Source organism: Ascoidea rubescens, assembly GCF_001661345.1.
Source record: "Ascoidea rubescens DSM 1968 unplaced genomic scaffold ASCRUscaffold_5, whole genome shotgun sequence".
In the NCBI taxonomy this organism is placed as follows: domain Eukaryota; kingdom Fungi; phylum Ascomycota; class Saccharomycetes; order Ascoideales; family Ascoideaceae; genus Ascoidea; species Ascoidea rubescens.
This window is the reverse complement of record NW_017962917.1, coordinates 626,725-653,726: the sequence shown is the minus strand read 5'-3', so window position 1 is coordinate 653,726 and position 27,002 is coordinate 626,725. Positions and strand designations below refer to the sequence as shown.

Here is a 27,002-nt window from a genome sequence, read left to right as displayed (position 1 = left end):
CCTGCAAACAAAAATCAGATTATCCCTTACCAAATCGAGTCTATTTTCAGACACACGTGCAGTACATTAACATTTTTTGAGCTCCACTGTGATTGGACGCCAGAATGTATTAGGTGGTAACCAGGAAAGTAGCTAAATAAATAATGAAAATAATATAAATTACAAAGATATATATGGAAAAAGATGCTGCTGAAAAAAAAAATCACAAGTGAATGAATTAATTATACATATTAATATTAGTTATCACGATACAAAATTAAATAACAATAATATAAGCACAAAAAGCATTGAAAATAGAGTGTATCACTACCAAATTACCATTCTTGAGCAGTAACTCCATACAAACTCTTTTTGGTTCCATTAATTGGCTTTACTAATTTAGATCCACCTTCCAAGAATGAATAAATATCCCTTCTAACTTCTTCATATTGTGTAATGTATTTTTCTTTTTGCAAAGTCAAGCCAATTTCATCCAAACCATTAATCAAACAGTGTTTACTAAATGCATCAATATCAAAATGCTCAACTATTATATTACCATTTTCATCTAATATATTTTGATTTGGCAAATCAACGACTAGTTTATTTTGAGTATCTTGAATCACTGGAATGATTTTATTTTGAATTATTTCTGGAGGTATTCTAATTGGCAATAATCCATTCTTCAAGGAGTTATTATAAAATATATCACCAAAAGATGGTGCAATATAACATTTAATACCAAAATCTTTCAAGGCCCATGGTGCATGTTCTCTAGATGAACCACATCCAAAATTATCACCGTTAACCACTAAAATTTCGGATTTATCATAATATGGTTGATTAAGAATGAAATCTGTTGGAACATCATTTCCATTGGCATCCTTTACAAATCTTAATTCATAAAACAAACCATTTTTAAGACCAGTTCTTTTAATTGTTTTCAAAAACTGCTTTGGTATAATGCAATCAGTATCCACATTTGCTTTATTTAAGATAGCGGATACACCTTTTAAAATTGTGAATTTTTCCAAACCAGCTGGTTTCTTTTTAGCTTTAGAAATACCATTACCATTAATTTTTCTAACGCCATTTCTAACTTCACCAGTTATGGGTTTTTTTCCATTTTTTTCCTTAAGTTCTTTGCTATTGATATCTTCTTCCAATGGTTGTTTTTCTTCATCTTGAACTTTCTTATACAATTCATAATCTTCATCATCATAGTTGTCGGCTTCAACTGAAATTCTTGGGGAGCCTGGATCTTTATACTCCCATTTTCTAATATCGACAAATTTACCGGCAATTCCTGCGGCAGCAGCCATTGCTGGAGACATTAAATGGGTTCTTGAAAGAGCTCCTTGTCTACCTTCGAAATTACGATTAGAAGTAGAAGCACATCTTTCTTCAGGATCAAGAATATCTGGGTTCATACCGAGACACATTGAACAACCAGCTTCTCTCCAAGTGAAGCCTGCTTTTTCGAAAATTTTATCTAAACCTTCTTTTTCAGCTTGTCTTTTGATTAAACCAGAACCTGGAACCACCAAGGCTAATTTAACATTTGGAGCAATTTTATAGCCATTAACAACCTTAGCGGCATTTCTTAAATCTTCAAGTCTAGCATTTGTACAGGATCCAATAAAGACTTTGTCAATCGAAATGTCAACAAAGGGAACATTTGATTTCAAACCCATATATTTTAAAGCTCTAATCATACCTGATTTTTGAATTGGATCGGTGGCATTTGCTGGATCAGGAACAGATGCAGTTATTGGTAAAGCATCTTGTGGAGAAGTACCCCAAGTTATAGTTGGAATAACGTCTTTAGCTTCAATGACGATTTCGTGATCAAAATAAGCATCAGGGTCTGATTTTAAAGTTTTCCAGTACTTTACGGCCTTTTTCCATTGTTCACCATTTGGGGCCAAGGGTCTACCTTTGATATAATCAAAAGTGATTTGATCAGGCTGAATCATGCCAGCTCTTGCACCAGCTTCAATTGCCATGTTACACATTGACATTCTAGCTTCCATTGATAGTTTATATATGGCTTCACCAGCAAATTCAATAACACAACCAGTACCACCAGCAGTACCAATCACATGAATTATATGTAAAATCAAATCCTTTGAAGTGATTTCTGGGCTCAAGATACCATTGACTAAGATTCTCATGTTTTTGGATTTCTTTTGGATAATAGTTTGAGTAGCCAAAACATGCTCGACTTCAGAAGTTCCAATACCAAAGGCTAAAGAGCCAAAAGCACCATGTGTAGAAGTATGAGAATCACCACAGACGACAGTGGTGCCTGGCAAGGTGAAACCCTGCTCTGGACCAACAATATGGACAATACCTTGTCTGGCATCGGTCATACCAAAGTAAGTTAAATCAAATTTTTTAACATTTTTCTCTAAAGTTTGTACTTGGAGTTTTGAATCCTTTTGATCAATAAATGAGTCAATCGACTTAAATGATTTTCTTGAAACTGTAGGAATATTGTGGTCAACCGTTACTAATGTACAGTCTGGTCGTCTGACTTTTCTATCGGCATTTTCCAATCCTTCAAAGGCTTGTGGGGAAGTGACTTCGTGGACTAAATGTCTATCTATATATAAGAGATATGAGCCAGATTCGTCCTTGTGGACGATATGAGCATTGAAAACTTTGTCATATAAAGTTGTAGGAGCCGTTGAAGTTGTCATTATCTATTATGAAAAAAACACAAAACAGCTGAGTATTATTGAAATTAGTGGGACTATAAGATCTGTATGAGGTGGATTTAGTGACAAAAATAAAAAAATAGCGAAATATTCGATTTTTTCTTTAATAATTTGAAGAAATGTTGAAAGAGAAAGAAGAAAAGAATTGGGGAAATATGGTTCAATATATAATAAGGAAGATGAGTAATTGTTTTTTAGTTGCTTACAGCAATAACTGAATAATAAGTTAATCATGAAAAAGGCGAAAAGCTTTTTCCAATTTTTTTTTCCTGCACCGGCGCCAGATTTAACCATACCGGCCGGCCCTAAACCGGAGCTGTCAAAATTTAGAAACCGGCCAATCACAAGCCGGAAATTTGTCAGTGGAGAGCCCGGATCGAGTCATTTGGCAGTTGGTGGTCTGAGACAAAGAAATCCGTTTTTCACGTTGGGCTCCGCCGGCGTGGTAGGAAAAAAACGGCGGTTCTGTGGGAATGGTACGTGCATCATGACGCGCTCAGCGTGCGTTGTGTTTGAAAGACCCCCCGCGCTGGGTCAAAACCGCACAAGCAGCACAAGCAGCACAACACAACACGTTCAGGCTACATACTCATATAGATTGATGTTCTGCTCGTCTCTCTTCAAGTAATCTTTTTCCAAAAGACTCTCGATTCTTTGTTTGATCGATTGGGGCGAGGGTTTGAATCTGCCAATCAAGAGCTTGATTAACTCGCTCATCAACTCGTTATGCTCAAGTCTCTTTCTTGCTTTCATTATTCTGACAATGGCAGCATCGATTTCGTATTTCCTGTCAAGCAACACATCCCTCATGATCTGTTGGTCCTCCCTCTTTTTGTCCTCAATCTCAACATCCATCTCAACATTCCTGTTCTTTCCACCTGCTTGATCTTCCTTCTTGTTTGCAGCTTGGTTGGCCTTAGCATTAGTTGCTGCACTCGATATCATGGAAATGGTTAGAACTTTCACTTTAAAGGTGGGTGCCTCAAAACTCTCATTAAATGAAAAGAGATCAGTTTCATTTATACCCTTTGACATTGGTTCCTTTTTTAATAGCCTTGTTCTTGGAGCCACACTTATGCTCTGCAAATGTCTGATCAAATCGTTTCTTGGTATCATTGTCTTTTCTTCAATTTCCTTCATTGTAAACTTCAAGTTTCTTTGATCTAAATCCGACCACAACAATAAGATTAATCCACCATAAATAGGAATAATGATCTCATGTCTTTTCTTGTTAAATTGAATTCGAATATCCATTGTGCCAAAGTTAGACGTAAAATTTAAAAATCTGCCAGAATATTTCTTATAATAAAATTCATTATACTCCTCTTGTTTAGACTTGAGAAACTCAGGGTATATGATTTTGCTATCAATTTCTCTACTATTGGTTTGGGGCCAAAATGTTGAAGTTAATATATTAACCTCCAACTCCAAGCTATCCTTGCCTATATTACTATTAAATTCATCATTTAATTCTTTACTTTTTTTTATATCTCTAAACATTCCTTCTAGTTTGCTAGTAAATGATGTCCCAGTTTCTTCTTTAATTTTGATTATCGCAAAGCTTTCAATATTATTATCAATATTTCCAACCACAGAATTAAAACTGTTTCTACTTGTTAATAATCGTTTACCCAAGTAATTTTTATAATATTTTTCGAATAAATCCTTATCATTGATAAATTTTAATAATATAACTGATCCTTCAATCCATGTTTTAATATCATCATTCATTGAGCCTAGTTTATTATTACTGGAACTGTTGATAGTGCTGATAGCAGTATTACCATTAGCAATGGCACTATTATTGATACCATTACTAATATTATTACTAACTTTACTAGAAATCGAGGTTGATTGTTTTAAAGATTTTTTAATATAATCATCCATGTAAATCGCTAAACATTCGGAAACTTTTGGATTTAAATTAATAAATTCAGAAAATGCATTTTCAATTGTAGCAGAAAAATTGTTATTATTTTCAAAACAGGTTTTTAATGAAGTTTTTAATTTTTCACGGAATTTTAATATCAATTTAATCCATTCGTTGGCAAACAAAGTTTGCGTTTCTTTTAATGTTCTTTTTTTAACATTCAATCTATTTGATTTATTGTTATTGTGACTGTTGTTGTTTTTATTATCACCATTATTATTATTATTATTATTATTATTATTATTATTAATATTTTGAATAAAAAGTTTAACTTTAACTTCTAATTTTTGCCCATTTAAAAAAATATAATTTCTTAATTTTTCTCTCAATAATTTAAATTCACTATCAATTCTTTTAGCTAATTTATAAGTTAATTTCAACTTTTTAAAATCTAAATTATATAACCAATAATTTAATGAATTTCCCTCAAAATCCAATATTTGGTTGAAATTATTATTAATTAATATATTGTCCATTAATTGGACTAATTTAGGATATGTTTCATCTGGCACAATTAATAAAAATCTGTTTTCTTCTTCATTTATCAATGAAGAGATAGATTCTATATAAATTGAACCATCATGAAATGATAGTAATTTTTTAGCAAAAACTTCATAATAATCCGATGATTTTTTCAAAAAAAATGGCTCAAAATATCTCAAGTAATAATTCACCGCAGTGGTTGAACCTTCCTTTGCCTTTAACCTACTATTTCTTAATTTATTTCTAGTTAGGTAGTCCTCTTGTAATGATTCAAACATTTTCATCGCCGATTTAATTAGGTTGTTCTCACTATTGGTCGTTAAATTTTTTCGAGTCAAATAAAATTGATCAATAACTATTTGATTCAACATTTCACCAATTTTATTATTGTTATATGTGATGACAAAGTCATTGAATAATGAAATCCCAAAGTCGTAGACTGATGGCAATGAATTTTCCTTTGCATAAACTCGATCAAGATACATGAGAACATCGGAGATCATTTTCATTGAAAAGATGTGATCTTCCCAAATTGTCACAATTTTTTCAAGAAATCTAATATTTCTATCAATGTTTTCTTTAAGCACAATTGGTTCATCAGTAGAAATATTAATAAGCGTATCATTGGGATCATTGCTATCATTAAAATCAGCTTCCGTATCGATATTGTCGCCCCCAGTCTTTATAGAGGATTCAAACAAGGGATATATAACAATGGGCTGGTAGTCAAAGCTCTTGACAATATCTTTATAAACATTGAGCAAGTAATTCTTGATTTGGTTCTTGACATTGTTGTACAACTTTTCACCATGCTTTCTTAACACCATGTTGTAGGCCTTGGTGTAAAGCTCTCCAAAAGACAAATTTGAGGCATTCTTGTTCTGGATTTCGGTGATGGCTATGGACAAGTCATTCCAAGAGTCTGAGAGATTGGCCTGGTTCAAGGAAGATATCCTTGGAGGCCTTATTTTGGCTCTTCTGGAGGGAATCATCTGCTTCTTAGTCACCAGAAGAAGCAGAGGAGTGGTGAAACGCTTTTGAGGTTGCGGCGGATAGAGTCGCGTGCTCACAATCCGTGCCGGATACTGTTTTGGGTTGTATGCGTTGAGGTGCGTTGAGATTTGTTGACATGCATGGAAGCACACATCAGCAAATCCGAAGCAGTTTTGGGGTATCTGAAACCTCAAGTTGTGCTTCTTTCTTGATTTATCGTCCAGTTGGAGACTTAGATGTATCGAAATGAGCAGCTTTATGACAGGAGAGACATCCAAATATTGCTGAAGAAAAAAGCCAGTTCTATAAACATTATTTTTTTATTTTTCAATTTAAAAATTTGCTTATTTGACCTTTCTACAAACAACTATTCAGAACTATGATTATATTATCTCTTTTCACCAAGTTTTTACTATTTATTACATCTTTTTCTGTAATAATCTCCAGAACAAGACAGGAGACTTTCCAAAATAGATCTAATCTTTTCATCAAGCCTGATCAGGGCAAATTCTTTCTCAATCCCGGATATTTGGATGATAGAAATGAAGTCTTTATCCTTGAGTCTTCTGGTCAAAAATTTAATGTGTCCATATTACCACTAATACCCTCAGTAATAATCACCAGAAATTTACAAGAAACTTCTGCATCAGCTATCAAATCAAAATACAGACAAACAACACTAAAGACATCGTGCTTGAAGCTCTTAAGCCAAAATCCAATGTCATATTATCAAAAAGCAAAACCATCTTCTGGTTATAATCTTAAGGCGTTTTATTATAATGCAAAGAATTTTCTTCAACCTCAGAAAAACAAAATTTTAAGAAAAAGAGCAGATAAAGATAATAAAGTCATCTTAACAATAAGTTTTGGAGTTCCTATATCTACTAGCACATTAAAAACAACATCGAAAACAATATTAGGAACAACAACAAGCTCATCTGAAATAACATTATTGGAAAATTTTTTATTCTCATCAGAAACAGCAGAAATAACAGAACCTCAATCATATACATATATTAATGATAATGAAGTTGCTTTAACATTGGATTTTGGATTGCTTCCATTAAAAACATCCATAATATTGTTCACATCGGATACTGTATCTGAATCAGCTATTTCAATCCAGTCTCCAGTTTCAACTTCAGCTTCTTCCAGAAATGTTATGAATCAAGTTCTGGTCATGTTTTCGGTTGCTGATGGGCTGTTTAATTCTGATGAAATGCTATCATCTTCTTTTTCCTCATATTCATTATCAAATTCTGTTTATTTGGTTCCAACGACCCAAAATAGAAGCAGTGATTCCAAGGAAACATCGACTATTACCAATTTTAGTGAAACAAAAACGCTATTTGCTGAACCAAGTTCTAGTAAAAGTTCACTGGAAACTTCTTTCCCAAATGAATCATCACCAACATCGTTTTTATTATCATCTTCTTTAGATGACTTTTCATCTAGTGAAGCATCCAAACCCAATTCATTGGCAGATGATGCTTCTACTTTTTCAAGCATTTTATTATTGAGTTATTGGAATGCTTCTTCGACATCAAGAAATTCAAAAAGCAATATTGCTTCATCGATACAAACAGGTCTCCAAAGCTCATTCAAAAATCCTTTAAGTGTTACAAGCATTGAATCATATTCAGTTCCATCATCTTCATCTTCATCTTCATCTTCATCTTCACTTCTTTCTTCTCCTTCAATTTCATTGTTTAGTCCCAATTTTAGTTCTAGCTTTAGTTCTAGTTTTAGTTCTAGTTTTAGTTCTTCTGTTTTTTCAAAAACCAGTGAATATGTTATTGAAACTGCAACCTCGGAATCAGTTGAAAGCTCTGGATCTATTTTTAGTAATATCTCTACTGTTAATCCCAAAAACATGTTTTCAGATCATGATATTTCATCATCTTTAAAATTTCCAGATGGCATTGATTTTACTGATAAATTTCAAACAAATAAATTTTACACTAATTTATTATTAGATGATCAAACCGGAATGATATGGAGTTATCCATATGGGATGTGGTATCATACTTCATTTTCACCATATGGCTGGGGAATTTCGAGTTTAAGTCAGGAAGATGTTGTTTTCAATTTTGATGAAAATACAGGAAATTCCTCAGCAGCTAAAAGTATGGGTTATCCAACATATGTTGGATCATTTATCTTCTCATCAACAGAATTTAAAGATAACCAGCCATCAATAGAGATATCTGAACAAAGACATATGTCAGTTAATGTTAAATTAAGACCAGAACTTGACAATTCAAATTACATTGAGATTCCTATTGTTGAAGGAATGGGATTTGTTAGTAGTGTTTATCATGGTTCTTTATTGGTACCAGTTCTTGGATCAAGTGTATCATTTTCATCTATTAATCGAGATATCGATTTTAATTCTAATTCTAATTCTAATTCGATTCAAAAATATAGAGTCTTATTGGCGAATTCAGCGACTTGGTTAGTATATGTCAGTGGAATATCTAGAGATGAAATGGATATTTTCAATTTGACGATGGTAGTAGATAGTTCTACGACAATTGTAGGCTCGAAAGCTATTGATGGACTAGTTATTCAGGTTGCCACTTCACCGGATGATTTGGGTAAAGAAGAGTATTATGATAAAGCAGCTGGGATATATGTGACTAAAACAACATTAGTTGGTGAGATGTTGAGCGAAGAAACCAGTAAATATGGGTTCAAATACGAGACAGAGATGGTTACTGGATCTAATGATAATTTGAAACCCTTAGTTTTTGCATTTCAACATCATATTGATGCCATGAGTGCTGATACTCTTTCAAGCAGTACCAACATTCGATTATCATCAACAACGAAGGGATATATGACAGGATTTTTGACAGATGAATTGTATATGGAAGAAAAATTATATTCGGGTATAAAATTTCTACCTGTAAATTCTGAGTATATAACTGAAGAAGAAATTAATTACTCAGAAGAACAAATAGAGTTATTACAAAAGACAGCAGAAAACGAGATTATGAGTGTTGTTGGTAATATGAAAAATCTAATTAGTGGAACAGACACATATAGCTCAGGTAAAATCATCGATAAATATGCGTATATTTTGATCGTTACACATATGATATTGAAAAATGATACATTAACCAAGATACTTTTAAATGAGATCAAAGAAGCATTTCAGTTATTTACAAGCAATTCGCAACATTATCCACTCAGTTATATTGAGGATATTGGGGGAATAGCGATAACTGGAAGCAGCTCTGAAGATTATGGGAATTCATATTTTAATGATCATCATTTTCATTATGGGTATTTCATTCATGCAGCAGCAGTTGTTGGGAAAGTTGACTTAGAGATAAATGATGAGAAAGAAGAAAAAGAAGATACAGAGAAAAAAAGCTGGATCGATGAAAACAAAGATTGGGTTAATTATTTGATTCGAGATGTAGCTAATCCCACTGAGAAAGACGAATATTTCCCAGTTTATAGGTGCTTTGATTGGTTCCATGGGCATTCCTGGGCCAGTGGGTTATTTAGCTCAGGAGATGGGCGCAATCAGGAATCATCATCAGAAGACTATAACTTTGCATATGGAATGAAGCTATGGGGGATGGTTGTAGAAGATGAGCAAATGGAGAAACGAGGAGACTTGATGATATCAATAATGAAGAGAACAATAAACCATTATTATTTATATTCTTCAGATAATGCAGTGATCCCTAGTGAGTTTGTTGGAAATATTGTTCCAGGAATATTATTTGAGAACAAACTTGATCATGTAACCTTTTTTGGGACAGACATTTCATATATTAATGGAATTCAAATGATACCCATCACACCTATTTCATCATTGATTAGGGGGAAAGAATTTAGTAAATATGAATGGGAGAGGTTATTAGAAAACATTGTTGACGATTTGGACAGTGGATGGAGAGGAATATTGAAGTTAAATCAAGCGTTGTTTGATGCTAAAAGTTCGTTTGAATTTTTTTCAGAGGATGAATTTGATATTAAATTTCTCGATAATGGACAGAGTTTAACATGGAGTTTGGCCTTCAGTGGAGGATTAATGAATTTGTAAAAGATGTTTCATAAAAGTTACTTTATAAAAGTTGAGTCATAACAATTGTGGTTATAATAATATTATAACTAATATTGTATTATATTTTATTAAGCTATACTATACTATATTATGTCAAACTACGGAGTAAGATTTGGAGATAATTATTTTGTATATTTATATTATTCTTTTATTTTACGAGATGTTTTTAATATATATTTATTTATTTTCATACTTATTATTCACTTTAATTGAATTCATCTCCAGATTTAGATTTGTTAGTGTACAAATTATGTAATTGATGTTTGAATTGATTTTATTTTAATTTTATTTTAATTTTATTTTAATAATTTTTTTCTCAAAATTGTTTCTTTTTTATTATTTGAGTTAAAGTTGAAACTCTGTCGTAAATGGAGAGTATATTGACCGTGGGAATAAGGTTTGTAAACAGGTCTGGAGAACGTCCTGATAGCAAAGGAGGAAGAAAAGAAAACAGAGGTTGGGCAATGTTTACAGATTAAGTTGTGGCGGATGCAAAAAGAAAACTGGTGGAAACCTAAGATTAACACGGACTAATTTTGAGTTTGAACTGCAGATGAAGTGAGTACATACTGTGTACCGGTTTGAGCAGCGTTTGTAGGTTTTGTATCTTTGAAATTTAGCAATTATTATTTATTTATCAGCAATTAGCCAGACTTTTAGAGTTTAGTGTTTTAGGAATAAGATAAGTAATGGTAATATGTTTGTTAAAAACTTGGCGAACCAAGAAGTTTGATAATTTGTTTCAGATAATAGAAAAAGTTGAAAATGGAATTAATAAAATACATTAAAATAATAAAATAATAAAATAATAATAAAATAAGATTCAATTCAATTCAATTGAATTAAATTAAATTTTTAATTGAATTTTTAATTGAATTTTTTAATTGGAAATTTTAGATCATTATAAAATTATCATAAATTATTTTAAAAATATTCCAAAAATATTTTTTTTCTATTATTTTTGTTAATGAGATAATTTGAAATTTATTGGAAAATTAATAGGGTGATTGGAATCAAGAAATAATTAGATTTTAACCTTTGCTATCGGGATTTTGAAACAAAGCGTTGGGATTAGTAATATGACTTAGAATAATACTGAATAAAATCATAAATTTTAATTTGGTTAATTAAAAAATTATAATTATAATTATATTTAGTGATTATTCTTTAATAGATAATGAATAATTACCAGTAAAGATTAATTCTAAACCACATAATAGTAGTGTAATAATAGTGTTTAAGTATTTAAGTATTTAAATTGTAGTTGTTAGGTAGCAGTGGTTAATTAAACTTTATCAGCCAATGAAAAGTAGACGCTGTAAACTGGTAAATTGGAAAAAAGCAAAATGAAATTAAAGAAAGAAAAGCGATTGGAGGGAATTTACAAGAAGAATTTTAGATCAGAATAATTTGCATTTGCATCTACTTTTTTACAAGAAATGGATCAAATCAGTAATTTATGTAATGAGCAAATCAAATTGTAATTGCAGTTGTTGATGAAACCAAGGATTGGTTATGATGTTTTGAACAAACTAAATGATTTTAATCATCTGAGGTCTGAAGTTTAAATACGTTTTGAATGCTGATGCAATGTAAAAAAAACAACAACAAATAAAACGAAACAAAAAAACAAGAGATTATGGGAAAACCAAACAAACCAGAAATGATTTCAATCATGAACATGAATTAACAACACCATCCTGATTTCAAAAAACATGATCAAAAAGGAACAAAGAACACAAAACAGGAAGAAATAGTCAATATTCAACACACTGCACTAGCCTTGAAATTAGATTCAAAAGGGAAATTGTCAATCACATATCATGGAGATAAGAAAAAAAAGCAATAATAATTTTACTGATAATAATAAACAGCATAATTATAGGTATAATAACAACCAGTGCAATAATAACAAGTGCAACAGGTATAATAATAACTAGGTTAATAATATATTCAGGTGGCAAGCTGTATTCGGTTATTTTTGGCTGCTGCTGAATCCTTGCAAGTTTCCTGGGCCCGCTCCGTGTTTGACGAGCGGGCTCTCCTGAACCGACAGGGAACACATCCCAGCAGCGGTTCAACCCGTGTTCAAACCGTAATTGCAGCACAGTCACAAGCGCGTGTGCATGCAAGTCAGCATAACAACATTGTAGATGGCAAACATGCATGCAAAAGAACGCGGGACACATTGATTGCGGGTCACGGGCTGCTGAGTGTGCTTCCAATCAGTCTGCCCCCGATGCCTTAGCTGAGGAATCTGAGGCATCTCACCGGCGGAAAACAAGCGGATGGAGCCCATGGGTTTGGGCGATTTTGTGCTCCTGCTTCCTCGCCTTGGGCTTTTTTGGTGCATTTCCCCGTTCCAGCGGGAAAGAGCGACAAACCTGCCTGCGTGGTACAGTCACGTGCACCGCGTGTGATGGATCTGCTGTTTTTGAGGAATGTGCTGCAAAACGAGCAAGGAAACACGAGCAAGGAAGAGGCAAATGAGAACAGTGCGATGCTTCTTTCTCTCCTATAATTCCCTGTTTTGCACTGTTTTTGGGCTCTCAGCAAGATATTCTTTTACCTTTCTACGAGAAATTGCTCGGCCCGATTGGGAAACCGGAATCAGCCAATCAGAGTGCGGAACGGCAAAGGATCACAGCAATAGAAACAGAATACTGAATCGTGAGCAAGTATCTGTTTTATTTTGTAACTGCTTTGTTACAAAGAAATCTGTTGACTTTGGCTTTGTTTTTCAATTCTTTTTATTTTGAGTAAATCAAAAGCAGATTGAGTCAGTTTTTTAGTGACTTTTTGCTTGTTGCAAATCAAACTTCAAGTCTTAAATTCTGAGTTCAAAGTACCTTAATTCTTTCAATGTTTTGAATTAATTTCATTTCAATCTGATCTAAGTTGATTTTAATATTAATTCTAATTTATTTTAATTTATTTTAATTTTAATTTAATTTTAATTTAATTTTAATTTAATTCTCAAAACATTTCCAGTCTTCTTTTAAACCTTTTTAAATATTTGGAATCTTTAAACTGCTTTTCTTTTTCTTTTTCTTCCACATTTCAGCTGTTGATTATTAAACAGCTGATTAATACTAAATAATATTTGTTTCCTTATTTCCTTATTGATTTACTGACTTGTTTATTTGATATTATGAAAAATTGAATTCTAAAGGAATATCAAAAGTTTCTGTTTTAATTTTAGCAATTACAATATTAATTTTTTAGTTTCAAAACGATTTTAATTTATTGTAATTTAGATTTGTTTAAATTTACTTAATCTTTTTATTTGTTTGTATTGAATTAAAATGGTTTAAAAAAAATCAAATCATTTTCATTTCATATTTTAAAATATTTGGTATTTATTCTATAAAATAAATTGATCACCATATTTTTTTACTAATATTTGCTAATATTTAATAATATTTAATAATATTTAATAATATTTAATAATATTTACCAATTTTTTGTATTGTTTTATATTTTTTTATATTTTTCTATCCTTTTTTATAAAAATTGGCTCTGTTTTTTTTCATATTTTCTAATAATTTCAACTTTTTAGTACCAATTTCAAAGTTCTGCTAATAAATTAGCATTTTTCTATAAATTCTCTTACTCTATTCAACAGATCGCTCTCATCACTCAATTTTTATCTTAAACATTTATTTCATTTCAATTTTTAGAAATCACAATGAATGGTTTCCCTCCAATTATTCTGCCTATTCAATCAAACGACACAAATAAGGAGAGATTTATCTGCTTTTTGGTTACTTACATGCCTTTAAACTCGTAAAAAGTACTCAACTCTTCTCTCTATTTCCCTTTTATCTCTCTCTTTCTCTTGTTCCCATCCATTTGAGGCCATCATTCAGCACTATTAACAACAATAGCCTTAATAATAAAATATTCCCATTATCCACTTACTGGGCAATCTTTTTTCTGCCTATGTTGCTACACAAATTTGCTGCTAATTTGCAATTATAAACTTGCCCCAGCTAACGTACTTTTGCAACTTGAATGTTGGAGCTCGTTATTTGATATTTGAGGCTAACTCTACTTCTAACATTTCTGAAACTGTAAATTCTAATCCAACAAGTTCCAACTAAACAAGTTTGAATGGAACAGGTTGCTGCTAATCAGGTTTCTAATAATTTATATTATATTATACTATGTTGGACTATATATTATAACAAAATCAATACTTAAATAAAAAGTAAGTAAAGTAAAATAGAATGAAGAATAGAATAGAATAAAATGAAATTAAACCCTTAATCACCAAAACAAAAACCAAAATCATGAAAATATCAGTAAAATAACAAAAAAAATATGATAATAAAAAAAATAACAGAAGGTACACGCTAAAGGAATCAAAAAAGTAAAGTAAAAAAAAGGTAGTAAAAAGTAAATAAATTTAGTAAAAAAAATGATGGATAAAAAAAATTCATTTATAACGGAAATTCATTCATAAGATTTGAAATTCTATTAAAAACAGATTGTAATTCATTTTCAAATGCTTGCTCATCAGCATGAAGGTTTTTATAAAACTGTTTGACACTTTCATTTGCAAAATTGTTGTTAATATTAACATTAATATTATTGTTGATATTATTCATAGGATTAACAGTCGCCAAATTAGTAAAATTTGTAACGTTATTGACGATTGTGTTTTTATTGGCCTTGCTTGAGTTCTTGGTGATTTTATTTTTTCTCATTTTGATACTTGGTGTATTGCTTTTATCTAGAGATTTGGTTCCAGAATTATTTTTTTGGTTTTTTCTCTTTCTGACGGTTTTACCTGGTTTAAAAGCTTTCATTTTTTTCATTGTGTTGTACTTTTTTGGTTGTTGGTTGATAAAGTTTTTCTTTGCATTTGTGGCTGCATTTGGAATTGCACTTGTGATTGGATTTGTGACTGTGTTTACAATCATGTTTGGATTACCAACTGCACTTGATACCATATCGTTAGAGTTAATACTTTGGTTTTGGATTGGTGAAGTGTTTGGAAAAGTGTTTGGATAGTTATTAACAAGGCTGTTGGCCTGAGCAGCATTATTTTGATGTTTTGGAATTAAAGTTTGGTACTGATTTTGTTTATCATTTTGATAATTAATATTGTCACTTGGACTATATATTATTGGGGAACTTCTACCGCTATAGTTATTGATATTGGTGTTAATATTAATACTGTTATTAGCACTAATACTATTATTGTTATTATTAAAAGAGCTGTTTTGACTAAGAATAGGAGTATTTAAAGTTTTGGTTGAATTTACTGAGCTTGCTGAACTTACAGAGCTTACAGAGTTAACCGAATGAAGAGAGTTTACAGAATCAAGAGAAGCAAACGTATTTAAAGCATTGGTGGTATTGTTTATCATGCTGTGAAGATTATTAATGGTGTTATTAAGATTAGGAACCTGATTGGCGTTATTAGGAATAGCGCTATTATTATAGTCGTATTTTCCTAGAGTGTAGTCATTGGGAGAAGTTGATAACGAGCATATTTGGCTATTCGAGTTATAATTTGAGGCTTCATTATTAAAAAGATTGTGGTTGTGGACTGAATTTTGAGAATGACTGAAAACAGACAGTTGGCGGTTATATTCTTGAGCAATATGAGTATTATGTGTGCTATTATGGGTACTCTGGTGCTGGGCAGGAAAGTTATTGTGGTGATTGAAACTCTGCTGATTCTGTTGGTTACTTTGACTATTACAATTAATGATTTGGTTGTTGTAGGAGATACTGTTGTTGCTAATAGCGTTGATATTAGTGTTTGGGGTATTAGTGAGATGATTATGATTATGATTGTGATTGTGGTTTGAGATTTGGATCTGGTTTTGGTGGTTATGGATTTGGTTTTGATTCGAATAGTAAGATTTTGTGAGGGAATGAGTTGGGGTTTGATTTTGATATTGATACATATTCATTGTGAGAAGAAAATGAGAGGTATTATAGATATAAACAGAAGGAGATATAAATACAAATGAAAGATAAAGAGAGGTTGGATATTGGAGGGAGAAACGAGATAACCTGAATTAATGTAATTGAATAGAATCAAAGAATCAGAAAACAAACAGAAAACAAAAGCAAAGAAAATAGAAGTTATTTATACAAAGCCAAATAAGTTCAAAAATTACAACTGCCCTTTTGAATTTTAATTGTAAAGGAAATTGAATTTGCAAGTTTAATTAGGAACCGAATTAGAGTTTTGGTGCAATTTTTCTGAACTCTAATTAGAACCTTAACAGCACTGTACGTGAACCTTGCAAAAAACTGTATCGTGTTTAAGGTTGTAAATAGAGTTAATGTTTAAACTGGAAGATACAGAAGGTTTGGAATTCCGCTGTGCGTCAACATGAGTTGCGTGTTCCGGGTTGAGAAGGTCTGTGCTGTTAACATTCTTGGGCTGTGTGGCAAAAGTAGTATTTCGGTAGTTATTGCAGGGAATATGCTTGTGAGAGATGAAGGCAGCATGTTGATTGGCTGGGCAGGGAAAAGCTAAATGATATTAAATAATAAATAAAAATAAATGATAAATAATTTTAAAAATATAAAATAATAATAATAAATAATAATAAATAATATTATTTATTATTATTTAATACTAAATAGTATTCAGTGCATCAGATTATCGGAGTAAACAATAGTGAACACTGGTAATTGATTACTGAATTAATAGAAAATAGTAATAAATAATATTAAGTGATAGTGAGTAGGAATAATAATAATTAATAGGCAGTTAGGAGAGACGAGGCTGCACAAACGGGATAGCTAGAGATTTGTTTTATCGGGAGCGTACTGATTATGTAACCAGACGTGACAAAGCATGTAGACGCATGCTGAAGCGGATATTAGGCCTATTAAGATAGACAATATTGATCAGAATATTAGAATATAATCAGAATATAATCAGAATATAATCAGAATATAATCAGAATATAATCAGAATATCAATATTATTGATCATAAGAGTTACAATAGCAATCAGGCTAAGTGTTTAATAGATAATATCTAAATGAAATTTAGATGAATCTAAATATAATCTAGATGCTAAGCAAACGCTAAATGATAAGTAAACACTAAATGATTGTATTTCCAATCAAGCTTAGGCACGTAAATTTTAAAGAGAAATATTCTAGTAAGATTCGTGAAAAAGATTCCATTAAAACAGCCAATTTTAACCAAAGGGCCGATAAGGTTGTAAATGAATGGGTACTGTTATTCTTTTTATTTATTATTTCTTTATTTCTTTATTTTGTTGTTTTGTTGTTTATTCGTTATGGAAATCATTGGGCAATCTTTGACTGGACATAGTTTAAAGATAGTCTAAAGACAAATTGAGATAATACAATCATGAATTTTGCTAATTATTCATTTGAGATTATGAAGATGAAACTCTGAATAACGTGGAGCTGACTTGACAAGTAATCTTGAGTTTAAAAAAAAAGTAAAAAAAAGTGAAAAAAAGAAAAAGAAAGAGATAGAAAGCAAGAACAAAAAGTGAAAAAAAAGCAAAAAGAAATTACTGAAAAATGAGTAAAATTAGAAAAATGAGATAAAGCGAGATTAAATATGTAAAATATTCAGAATATTGTAAACATAGAAAATAGTTAACCCATTTTTCAATATAAGATTTTCAGGACTTTCAAGATTTTTAAGATTTATAAAAATGCAAATCATAATGAAATCATAGAAAAAGTATGATAGAAAAATGATAAAAAAATATGAAAACTATGAAAAATTGGTAGAAATTAACAAAAATTGTACAAAAAAATATAATAAAATACCTAAAATACAAAACAACAGAATAAAATACAACGAAACACAGCAAAATATAACCAAATATAATGAAATTACAGTGTTGGAATTGCAAGTTAAAATTTAAATTAGTGATAACAATAAAAATAATATTATTACTGCTATTATTGTTTTATAATTAGTGCATTTTTGTTTTTTCCTTCTTTTCATTTCATTTCCTTTTTTCAATCATGTTATGTTTTGTGTTTCTGATCAATGAATTAAATTTCAGCAGAGTCACAGGCCAGTTCTTGAAATGAGATTGAAGAATCAAATTGTTTACTCCTGAATATCCATTACGCTCATTCAAATAGCAGATATATCCAGCTCATATCCAGCTCATATCCAAACAACCACAGCAGTTCATGGCAGTTCAAAAGACAGTTTTATCGCCACTGGTCGTAATTTGCTTGTTACAAAATCCTAAAATTGCTCTTTTGTTATAAATTTAATCTTCTCAACTGCGACGCCCTACCGCCTGTTCCTCCGTTTTATCAACAGCCATTGAGCAACGAGAAATTATAATTAGCTGGTTGAAAACAGCAAGTTGAAAGCATATTAAATTTTAGATTTTTTGGAGAATAGTGACTCTCATTTTCTTATTTGTTCAGTTTTTCACTTTTCAGTTTCCAGTTTCTGACTTTTGGAGTTTCTAAACCAACTGTTTATCTTCTCTCTCCAACACTTATCACACACCCTTTAACAAACCAAGCATATCTTCACCTCATACTCAATTATTATTTAGCGGTTTGCACTTATTGCTCTATTCTGTAGCAATATATTAACTGATACAGAGCTACCAATACCAATAATATTCGTTTACACAAAATGCTCCATCAAGTTACTTCTTTCTTAACTGTCTCTGGCAGGAAACCTGTAGTACTGGGACAAGGCATGCTTACCCGCCTAGAAACAAATTGATCAACGCAGCATCCCGCGCGGACGTGCGTGCTGCACAGATTTGGTGGATCAGTGACGAGGTCTCAACCGGTTTTGGGGCCGAGCTGCCGCCGCACTACATTAATCTGAGACGATTCTTAATCCGGTCACATGCTGGTTGCAAATCCAAACGCCCGTTCGAGGGTCAGCTCGTATATCAGTTCGGATCCAGCAGCGGTTAAACGCGACGCACGGATCCATCGGCCAAACCTAGTTTCTGCGGTTTTTTTTCTGGCTCCTGGTTGCTCGCAGACAAAAGAAACGCCTTCCATTGGCCAGTTTGCTCAGCGTGGTCTGGCAACAGATATAAAATGCAGGATACTGTGTATACCTGCAGATACCGGTATCCAAATGCAAGTATGTGATACACAACTCTTTGTTTTCATTGGCTCGATTTGCTTTTTTTTGCTTGATTTGTTAATTTTTGTTTCGAGATTCGATTTTTGCAAATTCTGCATATTTCACTAAATTAAGCTATTTCTATTGAGAAATTATCAGGTTATAAATGATTCTTTCTTGAAGGAGTTAAAATTCAGTTCCAATTCAACTCAAAGTTAGTTCAAATTCAATTCAACTTCATTTCTTATTCAATGGTAATTGCAATTGCAATTCAATTAAAATTATGATATTCAGCTGATTAATGAATTAATGATGAACCTCATGAAATTTAATGTACTATTATTATGATTCTATATCCAGCTCTTCGTACATATTCACTGCTTTTTCCTTTGTTTGCTTTTATTTTTTCCCTTTCCTTTACTAGATTTCTCGTATTTTCTGTATTTTTGCTACTTTGATTGCATTTCTTCATAACTTTCTATTTCGTTACTTTGCTAATTTAATTACTTGTTGATTTGCTGCTTTTTTTATAAACTTTTATAATATTTCATTAAAATGATCTGCTTTTGAGTTGTTTTTGAAACACTAATAGCCTATATTTCCAGACGAATGGTTCAAAAAGGGTAATAATAAACAGATTTACAATATTCGAAATCTTTTAGAGATTTGGAATTACTACAACCATTTCAAATTATTCATCTATTATTCTAATATTGCCACTCTAATGTTATTATTCTAATATTATTATTTTATTTGATTGGAAATTTTTGTAATGAAACAACAAAAAAAATAAATTATAAACTCGTAATTCTATTCCATCTTATTTTTCACTTCTTTTCATGTTAGCTTACTTTATTCTATTTTATTCCCTTTCATCTCATCTGTTTTTTTTATTATATCTTCATAACTTTGGCCCAATCATCTTCTCTGGCCTAACCCATTCATCAAACTCTTCTTCACTTAACGCTTTCAACTCTAATGCGCTTTCCTTCAACGTTATTCCCTTCTTGTGAGCATTCTTTGCCACCTTTGATGCCATATCATATCCAATCTTGGGATTCAATGCTGTAACCAACATTAACGACTCATGTAACAACTTGCTAATCTTCTTTTCGTTCGCTTTGATGCCATCAATACAATGCACTCTGAATGAATTGCAACAATCGCTAATCAACCGAATCGATTTCAACAAATTCTTTGCCATCACAGGCTTGAATACATTCAACTCAAACTGCCCTGAAGCACCACAAAACGTTATTGTATTGTGATTGCCAAATACCTGTGCACAAACCATGGTCATTGCTTCGCATTGTGTTGGATTCACCTTTCCTGGCATTATTGAAGACCCTGGCTCATTCTCTGGTAATATCAACTCTCCATATCCACATCTAGGTCCCGACCCCAAATATCTAATATCCTGGGCTATCTTAAACAATGAACATGCCAACGTATTTAACGCTCCTGATGCTTCAACCAATGCATCATGAGCAGCTAGTGCTTCAAACTTATTTGGTGCTGTTTTGAAGCAAAGTCCAGTTATCTTCGATACTTGTTCAGCAATCGCGACATCAAATCCTTTTCTTGTATTTAATCCTGTTCCAACTGCAGTTCCTCCCTGCGCTAAATTACTTAGCCTTGGTAACGTCTCTTTAACTCTTTCTATTCCAAAATTTAGTTGTTGAACATAGCCGGAAAATTCTTGTCCCAACGTCAATGGTGTAGCATCTTGTAAATGTGTTCTACCAATTTTAATGATTTTACTAAACTCTTCACTTTTACTCTTTAACGAGTCTCTTAATTTAGTTAGTGATGGTAGTAATTTATTACTAATCTCTAAAACAGCTGCAATATGCATAACTGTTGGGAATGTATCATTCGATGATTGCGACATATTGACGTGATCATTAGGATGAACTGAAGTCTTTGATCCTCTTTGGCCTCCCAAGATCTCAATTGCTCTATTACTAATAACTTCGTTACAGTTCATATTTGATTGGGTTCCAGATCCAGTTTGAAATACAACTAATGGAAATTGATCATTCAATTTTTCATTAATGATTTCATCTGCTGCTTGAATTATTGCGTTTCCAATTTTAGGATCTAGCCCATATCTCATATTAATTATAGCTGCTGCTTTTTTAAGAATACCAAATGATATAATTAATGGCTCTGGTAATCTTTCGGTGGTTCCTCCAATTGCAAAATTTTGCAATGATCTTTGGGTTTGAGCTCCCCAATATTTCGAGGCATCGACTTTCTGAAATAAAATAGAAAAAAAAAAATAAATTATCACGTTAATAAACAATCCAATTTTCTTTCTTTTAATTTCTTAGTTTCTTAATATTTCAAATTAAAACTTACAATTTCGCCAAAGGCATCTGTTTCAATTCTTGTTTGAACCATTATCAATAACTTTGGAACGATTTGGAAGTTTATGAAAGTTTAAAAGAGTTTAAAAGAGTTTAAATTTGTTCAATTTATTGAAAAAGAAAAGAAAAAAGGAGTAAATTAATAAAAAAGCTGAGATACAATTGACATTTTATAATCAAACCTGCAATCAAACAAATTCATAACCCATAGCTGAAACTAAACTAGTTCCAATCACCAGTTGATCCAATTCATTTATTTTCTCTTACAAAGCTTTAAACATGGAGTAAAAGAATCTTACAAGAATATCACACTTTAAACAGCCCTAAAAGCCCTAAACGCACAAAAGGTCTATCTCTACTAGAGTGTTGCAGTCCAGTTTCCTCACTTAAGATAAACAAGCTTAGCCGTTTTTACCGGAGCTTTTCCCTCAGTAAAAGACTGAGGGCTCCAAGAAAACCATTTACGTATAACTTTTGGTTTTTTTCTTGAAACTTTTAAAGAATCAAATACCACTCTTTCCCATACTAAACACTCGTCTATCATTGGCCAGACATACCACGCATGTCAATGCATAAATCAGACACAACGCAAAACGCACGTTGAAAGATGCAACCACCTCTACGGATTCATCGCCCGTTTAGGAATGCGGTTGAAAACTCGTAGAAAAAAGCAAAAAAAAGCAAAAAAAAAAGCAAAAACCTCACAGGAATTTGAAAGAATTTGACAAGAATTTAAAACACTTTGCGAAACTTTTGTAAAACAGGTTGAGCGAAACTGGCAATGAGCTGGAAATGAGATGGTTGAGCAAATGGCTCTTCTGGCTAGTCAAATGCCTAGTCCAGAAAGAGCTGCTTCCAGCTTTTGTTCCGGAAGAGTCGAGCAATTAGGTTTCAGCACTCCTTTATTCCCATATTATCGCAGAATAATAAACTGGACCAGATAGTAAAACAAAGTGGTATCATTTTATCGTTCTCCTATTGCACTGTTGCTGGATTGTAGACCACTAAACGATTAGCACTCACTCTGAGGTGATTTACTTGCGTTTTCATTTGCTGTGATGAAATTATAACGGGTCGTGATAAGTTAATCATATTTTCAATCATACTTCCAACCATAGTTTTAATATCCATCATAAATATTCCATTTAGGGTCATTTTGTTTGTAACGGTATTCGTGCATTTCTCTTGATCATCTCCAAATGTCCAGTAAATGTTTAGCAAATGTCCAATAATGTCATTTAAATCACAGACTGTAGCAGATTTAAGGAGCTTCTGATTGCAAATGTGCGTTGGTTATGGGCAACTTTCTCTCACTGACTTGAGCACTCATTTGCCAGTTTTATCAGATTTCTCATGAAATGGGCATTAAACTTACAGTACTAGTGCTGTTGGACTAATTTTTGCATAAATGTTTTTGAAATTCTGTCTAGATTTTGCTGTTTAAAACAGTTTGCAAAATTTCTAAAGCTATTTCTTGTTTGATTCGTTTCTCAAACTTCAAAAGCTTCTTCATTTTCTTCTGGTTGTTTTTCCAGGTTAAAATACAGCAAGGGCTCTATATTTAATCTATCCAGAACTTTACAGCCAACAAGAATGTAAATCTTATGTTTATTCCTTTTATATATAGCATATACCATATACCATATCTTCTGTTCATTAAACTACTGTTGTTCACTGCCCAACTGGCTGTTTGTTTCTGTTTTAAAATTATTCTGATAATCACATAGATAGTATCTACTATATTTACCACATCACAAATATCTATAAATAATTTTTTCTTTAATCATTTCAACTTGCTGAATTTTATTTTCTTGAATAAGATGCCTGATATTGAAGCACTAAATATTAATCCTCATAACACTATTAATACTACAGCTAATAATATCTCCTTCGACTCCAATAAAGCTGATATAACCAATATAACCGATATTTCCTATAATGATAACAATACCCACAACTTTCCTCTCATCAAATACAAAGAAAACCAACAAAACTTCTTTTCTTTAGTTTCTAATCAAGAATTGGGCTTCTCTCTTGGACTATCAAACAATCTCACCAAAGAAACAAGAAAACTCCAGTTTGAAAACTTTCAAAAGAAATCAACCATAAAGGAACTCCAGAACCAGAATAAAATACTAAATGAATCAGTATCAAAATTGGCTCAGGAACTATTAAACCATAAATACCAATTATCTAATTTAAGATTCAAATTCAATACCAAAACTGAAAAATACAACAACTACATTATCCAATTAAAGTCTCAATTACTAAAATCAAAATTCGACGCAGCTAATAGTAATTCAAGATTCTCTCTCTTACTAAATAGCTCAGAATCTGAACTCAATAGCCTATTGTTAGAAAATGATTTAATTGACTCAAATTTAAAACCAAACATATCCTCTGATTCTGACAAAACTGAAACTGAAACTGAAATAGAATCTGATTCTGAATCTGTCTCCCAGTCTCAATCTGATTCTGAAATCGATACTCCAATACTACCAACTTCCTCTCATAAACATTCTGAGAATCCCTTGACCTTTTCTTCTGCAAGATTGGTTAAAATTGGTCTATATAATAGATCAAAAGACTTGAAAAAGATATCAATTAGAAAGGTTAACGAAATCGATAATAAATTAGTTAAATGCGATAACAATACTCCAAAATATGATAAATCAATCATAAATACTAGGTTTCCTCAAAATAATACCGTTACTACTGACAGTACTAATACTAGTACCAATAAAAATGCCAGTACTAGTACCCATAGCAATACCATTTACTACAGTAATAGCAAAACCTCCCATAATGACCATAATAATACTATAACAATCGAGGAAGCAACTAGAGATTTATTAAAAGAGCTAAAACTAGAAAGAGAATCTGGCATAAACCCCAGTGATATAGAACCAGATGATGATGACAATGATGATGATAATGATGATGATCAATTCTCCAATAATGAAAATTACAATAAAACTTTTACTAAAACCCTAAGTGATGACCAAGATCTTATTAACAAATCCCATAAAGATATCATTGACAATTATGTTTCTCAAAATAATTTAGTTTTATTGAATATTGAAGAGTATAATAGAATAAAATCAATAAGTGAATCAAAAAGCTTAAATTCAATAAATAATGAAAACACTCTAAATATTAACAACTTTAATAATAATGACGATTTTAATACAATATTTGGTAAATATTCTGAACTAGAAAATAAACACAAGGATTTACAAGAGCTAAACAAAGAATTAAACCATATCTTATCCAAATCTTCACTAAAATCTGAAAAGTATTCCGAATTAACGAAAATTTTAAATAAAATCCTAATCAAATTAAGTGATAGGCTAAACAAACAAAACGAAAAATTGAATTATATCGATGATAGAGTAATTGAACACTCGATTAAAGTTAAAATTGAAATTGAAAAGTTACTTGGTAAATTTCGCTATACAGAATTAAGATGCTCAGTTTTAGAAGAGGAAAACAAATTACTAAGGCAACATAATAAACTAAAATCATTTGATGATAATGATATCAACCAAGAAAAAGACAAATTAAAGATCAATTCAATTAGTGATCAAATTGATTTTTTCGAAGCAGCTAAAAGATTTGGATATACATTGATTAAACAAAGATCAAATGATATCAACGAAATCGGAGATAAATTAAGCATTAAAAGTATCAATAAGAGTATTAACAAAAGCATAAAAAGCGGCGAACAAAGTATTAATAGAGACACTATTAAGGAGATTGAGAATGACAATGATGATAATATGAGCAATAAATCGAATAGTAACGGAAGTAATAATATTCAACATAATACTAATGATAATACTAATAAAGTGGATAATGAGTTAAAAGTCGAAAAGAAAGAAATATTTTCAATGAAAAATCAAAATAAATCTACAAGTTCCATAAGTTCAAGACTTAAATTTTTTGTCAAAAAGGTTGATAATGATAAAATTAAAGATAGCAAAGATTTTAATGAAAATGAAAATATTTATAATAATCTGTACAATAACAATGATTATAGTAGCAATAATAGTAACAATGAAAATGAAATATCTACACCATCAGATATCTATCATGAATCTCATGTTGGACCAGAGGAAGGAAAATTATTATTGTATAAGATGGATAATAATAGTACATCATTCAAAGAGAGTTTAAATAAGTTTGGTTCAAATATGATTGATGATAATGATTTCAAAAAAATGAAAAGGAGCAGCTTATATAGTAAAGATGATATTATCAACAAGAGATCATCAAGGTTCATTGATGTTACAATGAATGATAAGATAAATTTTAAATCAGTCTTGAAGGAAAATATAATTGAAATAATTAATCATATAGTGATTGGAGAATTTTTGATTAAATCATTTAACAGTTTGTTAACATCTGGTAAAAAAGAAGGATATCACAAGAGATATTTTTGGGTTGTTCCAAATAAATTATCATTGTATTGGACAGATGAAAACCCAAGTTTTATGAGTAATGAATATGATAGTTGGAATGATAACGAAGAAAATGAAAATATAAAAGCAAGAAGTTTAAAAATAAGCAGAATAGAGAGTGCTGATGACAATATCAATAAGAACAGCATAGATGGAAAATTTTATAAGAAAAGCTTAATAATATATTCAAATAATAAAAGCATCAAATTGATCTGCCCAAATAAAATCAGCCACAACAGCTGGTATAATTCAATCAGATATTTGCTCGCCAATAAAGATAAAATAGGAGGGCTTAAAAGCAAACCATTTATGGGACTTCAAAGCAACAATAATTGTCACCATAATGAACCAACTACAAAGGAAAACAAGCCCAAGAAAAAAACGTTTATTAGCCGACGAACTTCAATGTTAATTCCTCTCAAGAGATCGACTTCACAGCTTGGTAATGTGTTAATGAACAAGTCCTCTTCACCATTGATAGGTGAGGGAAGAAGAGCTGTGTCTACAGGATCTGCTATTCAACACAGAGCATAGTAGCAGTGACAATGAATATATAAATAATAATATTAATGACATTAACGATAAGAAACACTCAATGTAGAAACATGATAAGCACAAATAAGATTTCAAATGATAGTTGAAATTTTTCTCACTCTAGCCAAGTAAATAATTAGAAATCAAAAAAACTAACCATTTGCAAGAAAACGAATAGTAATTCATCTGCTCTATCTATTTTATGAACTTGTTCTTCTTTTACTTCGATATCACCAAAAGAAAAAAAACAAATTGAAAAATCGGATACCGAAATCTGATAAATACATCATGTGACCACGGTTCTTTTTCGAGAAACACCCTCGGAAGAACTGTGTCGATGATCAATTTGTCTCTAAAATAGTCTCTAATTAACTAAAC

The 27,002-nt window shown here is 31.3% G+C and overlaps 7 protein-coding genes across 7 annotated transcripts; 2 read left to right on the top strand and 5 right to left on the bottom strand.

The window, feature by feature from the left end:
* Window positions 1–314: 314 nt before the first annotated feature.
* Window positions 315–2,869, bottom strand: LEU1 (3-isopropylmalate dehydratase LEU1; the record flags this gene model as incomplete). Its single annotated transcript, XM_020191202.1, has 2 exons — window positions 1,085–2,869; window positions 315–1,033 (listed from the first exon to the last, which is right to left on the bottom strand). The coding sequence occupies exons 1-2, from the start codon at window positions 2,679–2,681 to the stop codon at window positions 315–317; spliced, it is 2,316 nt and encodes a 771-aa protein (XP_020047877.1). The 5' UTR covers window positions 2,682–2,869.
* Window positions 2,870–3,134: 265 nt separating this feature from the next.
* On the bottom strand, window positions 3,135–6,264 carry ASCRUDRAFT_91011 (cullin family protein). Its single transcript, XM_020195067.1, has 2 exons — window positions 6,183–6,264; window positions 3,135–6,090 (listed from the first exon to the last, which is right to left on the bottom strand). The coding sequence occupies exons 1-2, from the start codon at window positions 6,257–6,259 to the stop codon at window positions 3,276–3,278; spliced, it is 2,892 nt and encodes a 963-aa protein (XP_020047876.1). The 5' UTR covers window positions 6,260–6,264; the 3' UTR covers window positions 3,135–3,275.
* A 72-nt stretch (window positions 6,265–6,336) lies between these two features.
* Window positions 6,337–10,301, top strand: ASCRUDRAFT_75562 (glucan endo-1,3-beta-D-glucosidase). The gene has a single exon (XM_020193118.1). It carries the CDS (start codon window positions 6,485–6,487, stop codon window positions 10,163–10,165), a length of 3,681 nt encoding a protein of 1,226 aa, XP_020047875.1. The 5' UTR covers window positions 6,337–6,484; the 3' UTR covers window positions 10,166–10,301.
* A 4,238-nt stretch (window positions 10,302–14,539) lies between these two features.
* On the bottom strand, window positions 14,540–16,221 carry ASCRUDRAFT_75560 (uncharacterized protein). Its single transcript, XM_020193117.1, has one exon. The coding sequence runs from the start codon at window positions 16,111–16,113 to the stop codon at window positions 14,629–14,631; it is 1,485 nt and encodes a 494-aa protein (XP_020047874.1). The 5' UTR covers window positions 16,114–16,221; the 3' UTR covers window positions 14,540–14,628.
* Window positions 16,222–20,145: 3,924 nt separating this feature from the next.
* Window positions 20,146–21,688, bottom strand: ASCRUDRAFT_75559 (class II fumarate hydratase). The gene has a single exon (XM_020193116.1). It carries the CDS (start codon window positions 21,375–21,377, stop codon window positions 20,163–20,165), a length of 1,215 nt encoding a protein of 404 aa, XP_020047873.1. The 5' UTR covers window positions 21,378–21,688; the 3' UTR covers window positions 20,146–20,162.
* Window positions 21,689–21,974: 286 nt separating this feature from the next.
* Window positions 21,975–22,184, bottom strand: ASCRUDRAFT_75558 (uncharacterized protein). Its single transcript, XM_020193115.1, has one exon. The coding sequence runs from the start codon at window positions 22,172–22,174 to the stop codon at window positions 22,013–22,015; it is 162 nt and encodes a 53-aa protein (XP_020047872.1). The 5' UTR covers window positions 22,175–22,184; the 3' UTR covers window positions 21,975–22,012.
* Window positions 22,185–23,450: 1,266 nt separating this feature from the next.
* ASCRUDRAFT_7781 (uncharacterized protein) lies at window positions 23,451–26,691 on the top strand (the record flags this gene model as incomplete). Its single annotated transcript, XM_020194014.1, has 2 exons — window positions 23,451–26,571; window positions 26,618–26,691. The coding sequence occupies 2 exons, from the start codon at window positions 23,451–23,453 to the stop codon at window positions 26,689–26,691; spliced, it is 3,195 nt and encodes a 1,064-aa protein (XP_020047871.1).
* Window positions 26,692–27,002: the final 311 nt, after the last annotated feature.

Coding starts and splice junctions, on each gene's coding strand:
- ASCRUDRAFT_91011 (XM_020195067.1), bottom strand. CDS start 6,259: ATGTGTGCTTCCATGCATGTCAACAAATCTCAACGCACCTCAACGCAT. Junction 6,091..6,182: donor AACAGTATCCGGCACGGATT/GTGAGCACGCGA, acceptor GATTCCCTCCAG/AAGAGCCAAAATAAGGCCTC.
- ASCRUDRAFT_75562 (XM_020193118.1), top strand. CDS start 6,485: ATGATTATATTATCTCTTTTCACCAAGTTTTTACTATTTATTACATCT.
- ASCRUDRAFT_75560 (XM_020193117.1), bottom strand. CDS start 16,113: ATGAATATGTATCAATATCAAAATCAAACCCCAACTCATTCCCTCACA.
- ASCRUDRAFT_75559 (XM_020193116.1), bottom strand. CDS start 21,377: ATGAGATATGGGCTAGATCCTAAAATTGGAAACGCAATAATTCAAGCA.
- ASCRUDRAFT_75558 (XM_020193115.1), bottom strand. CDS start 22,174: ATGATAGACGAGTGTTTAGTATGGGAAAGAGTGGTATTTGATTCTTTA.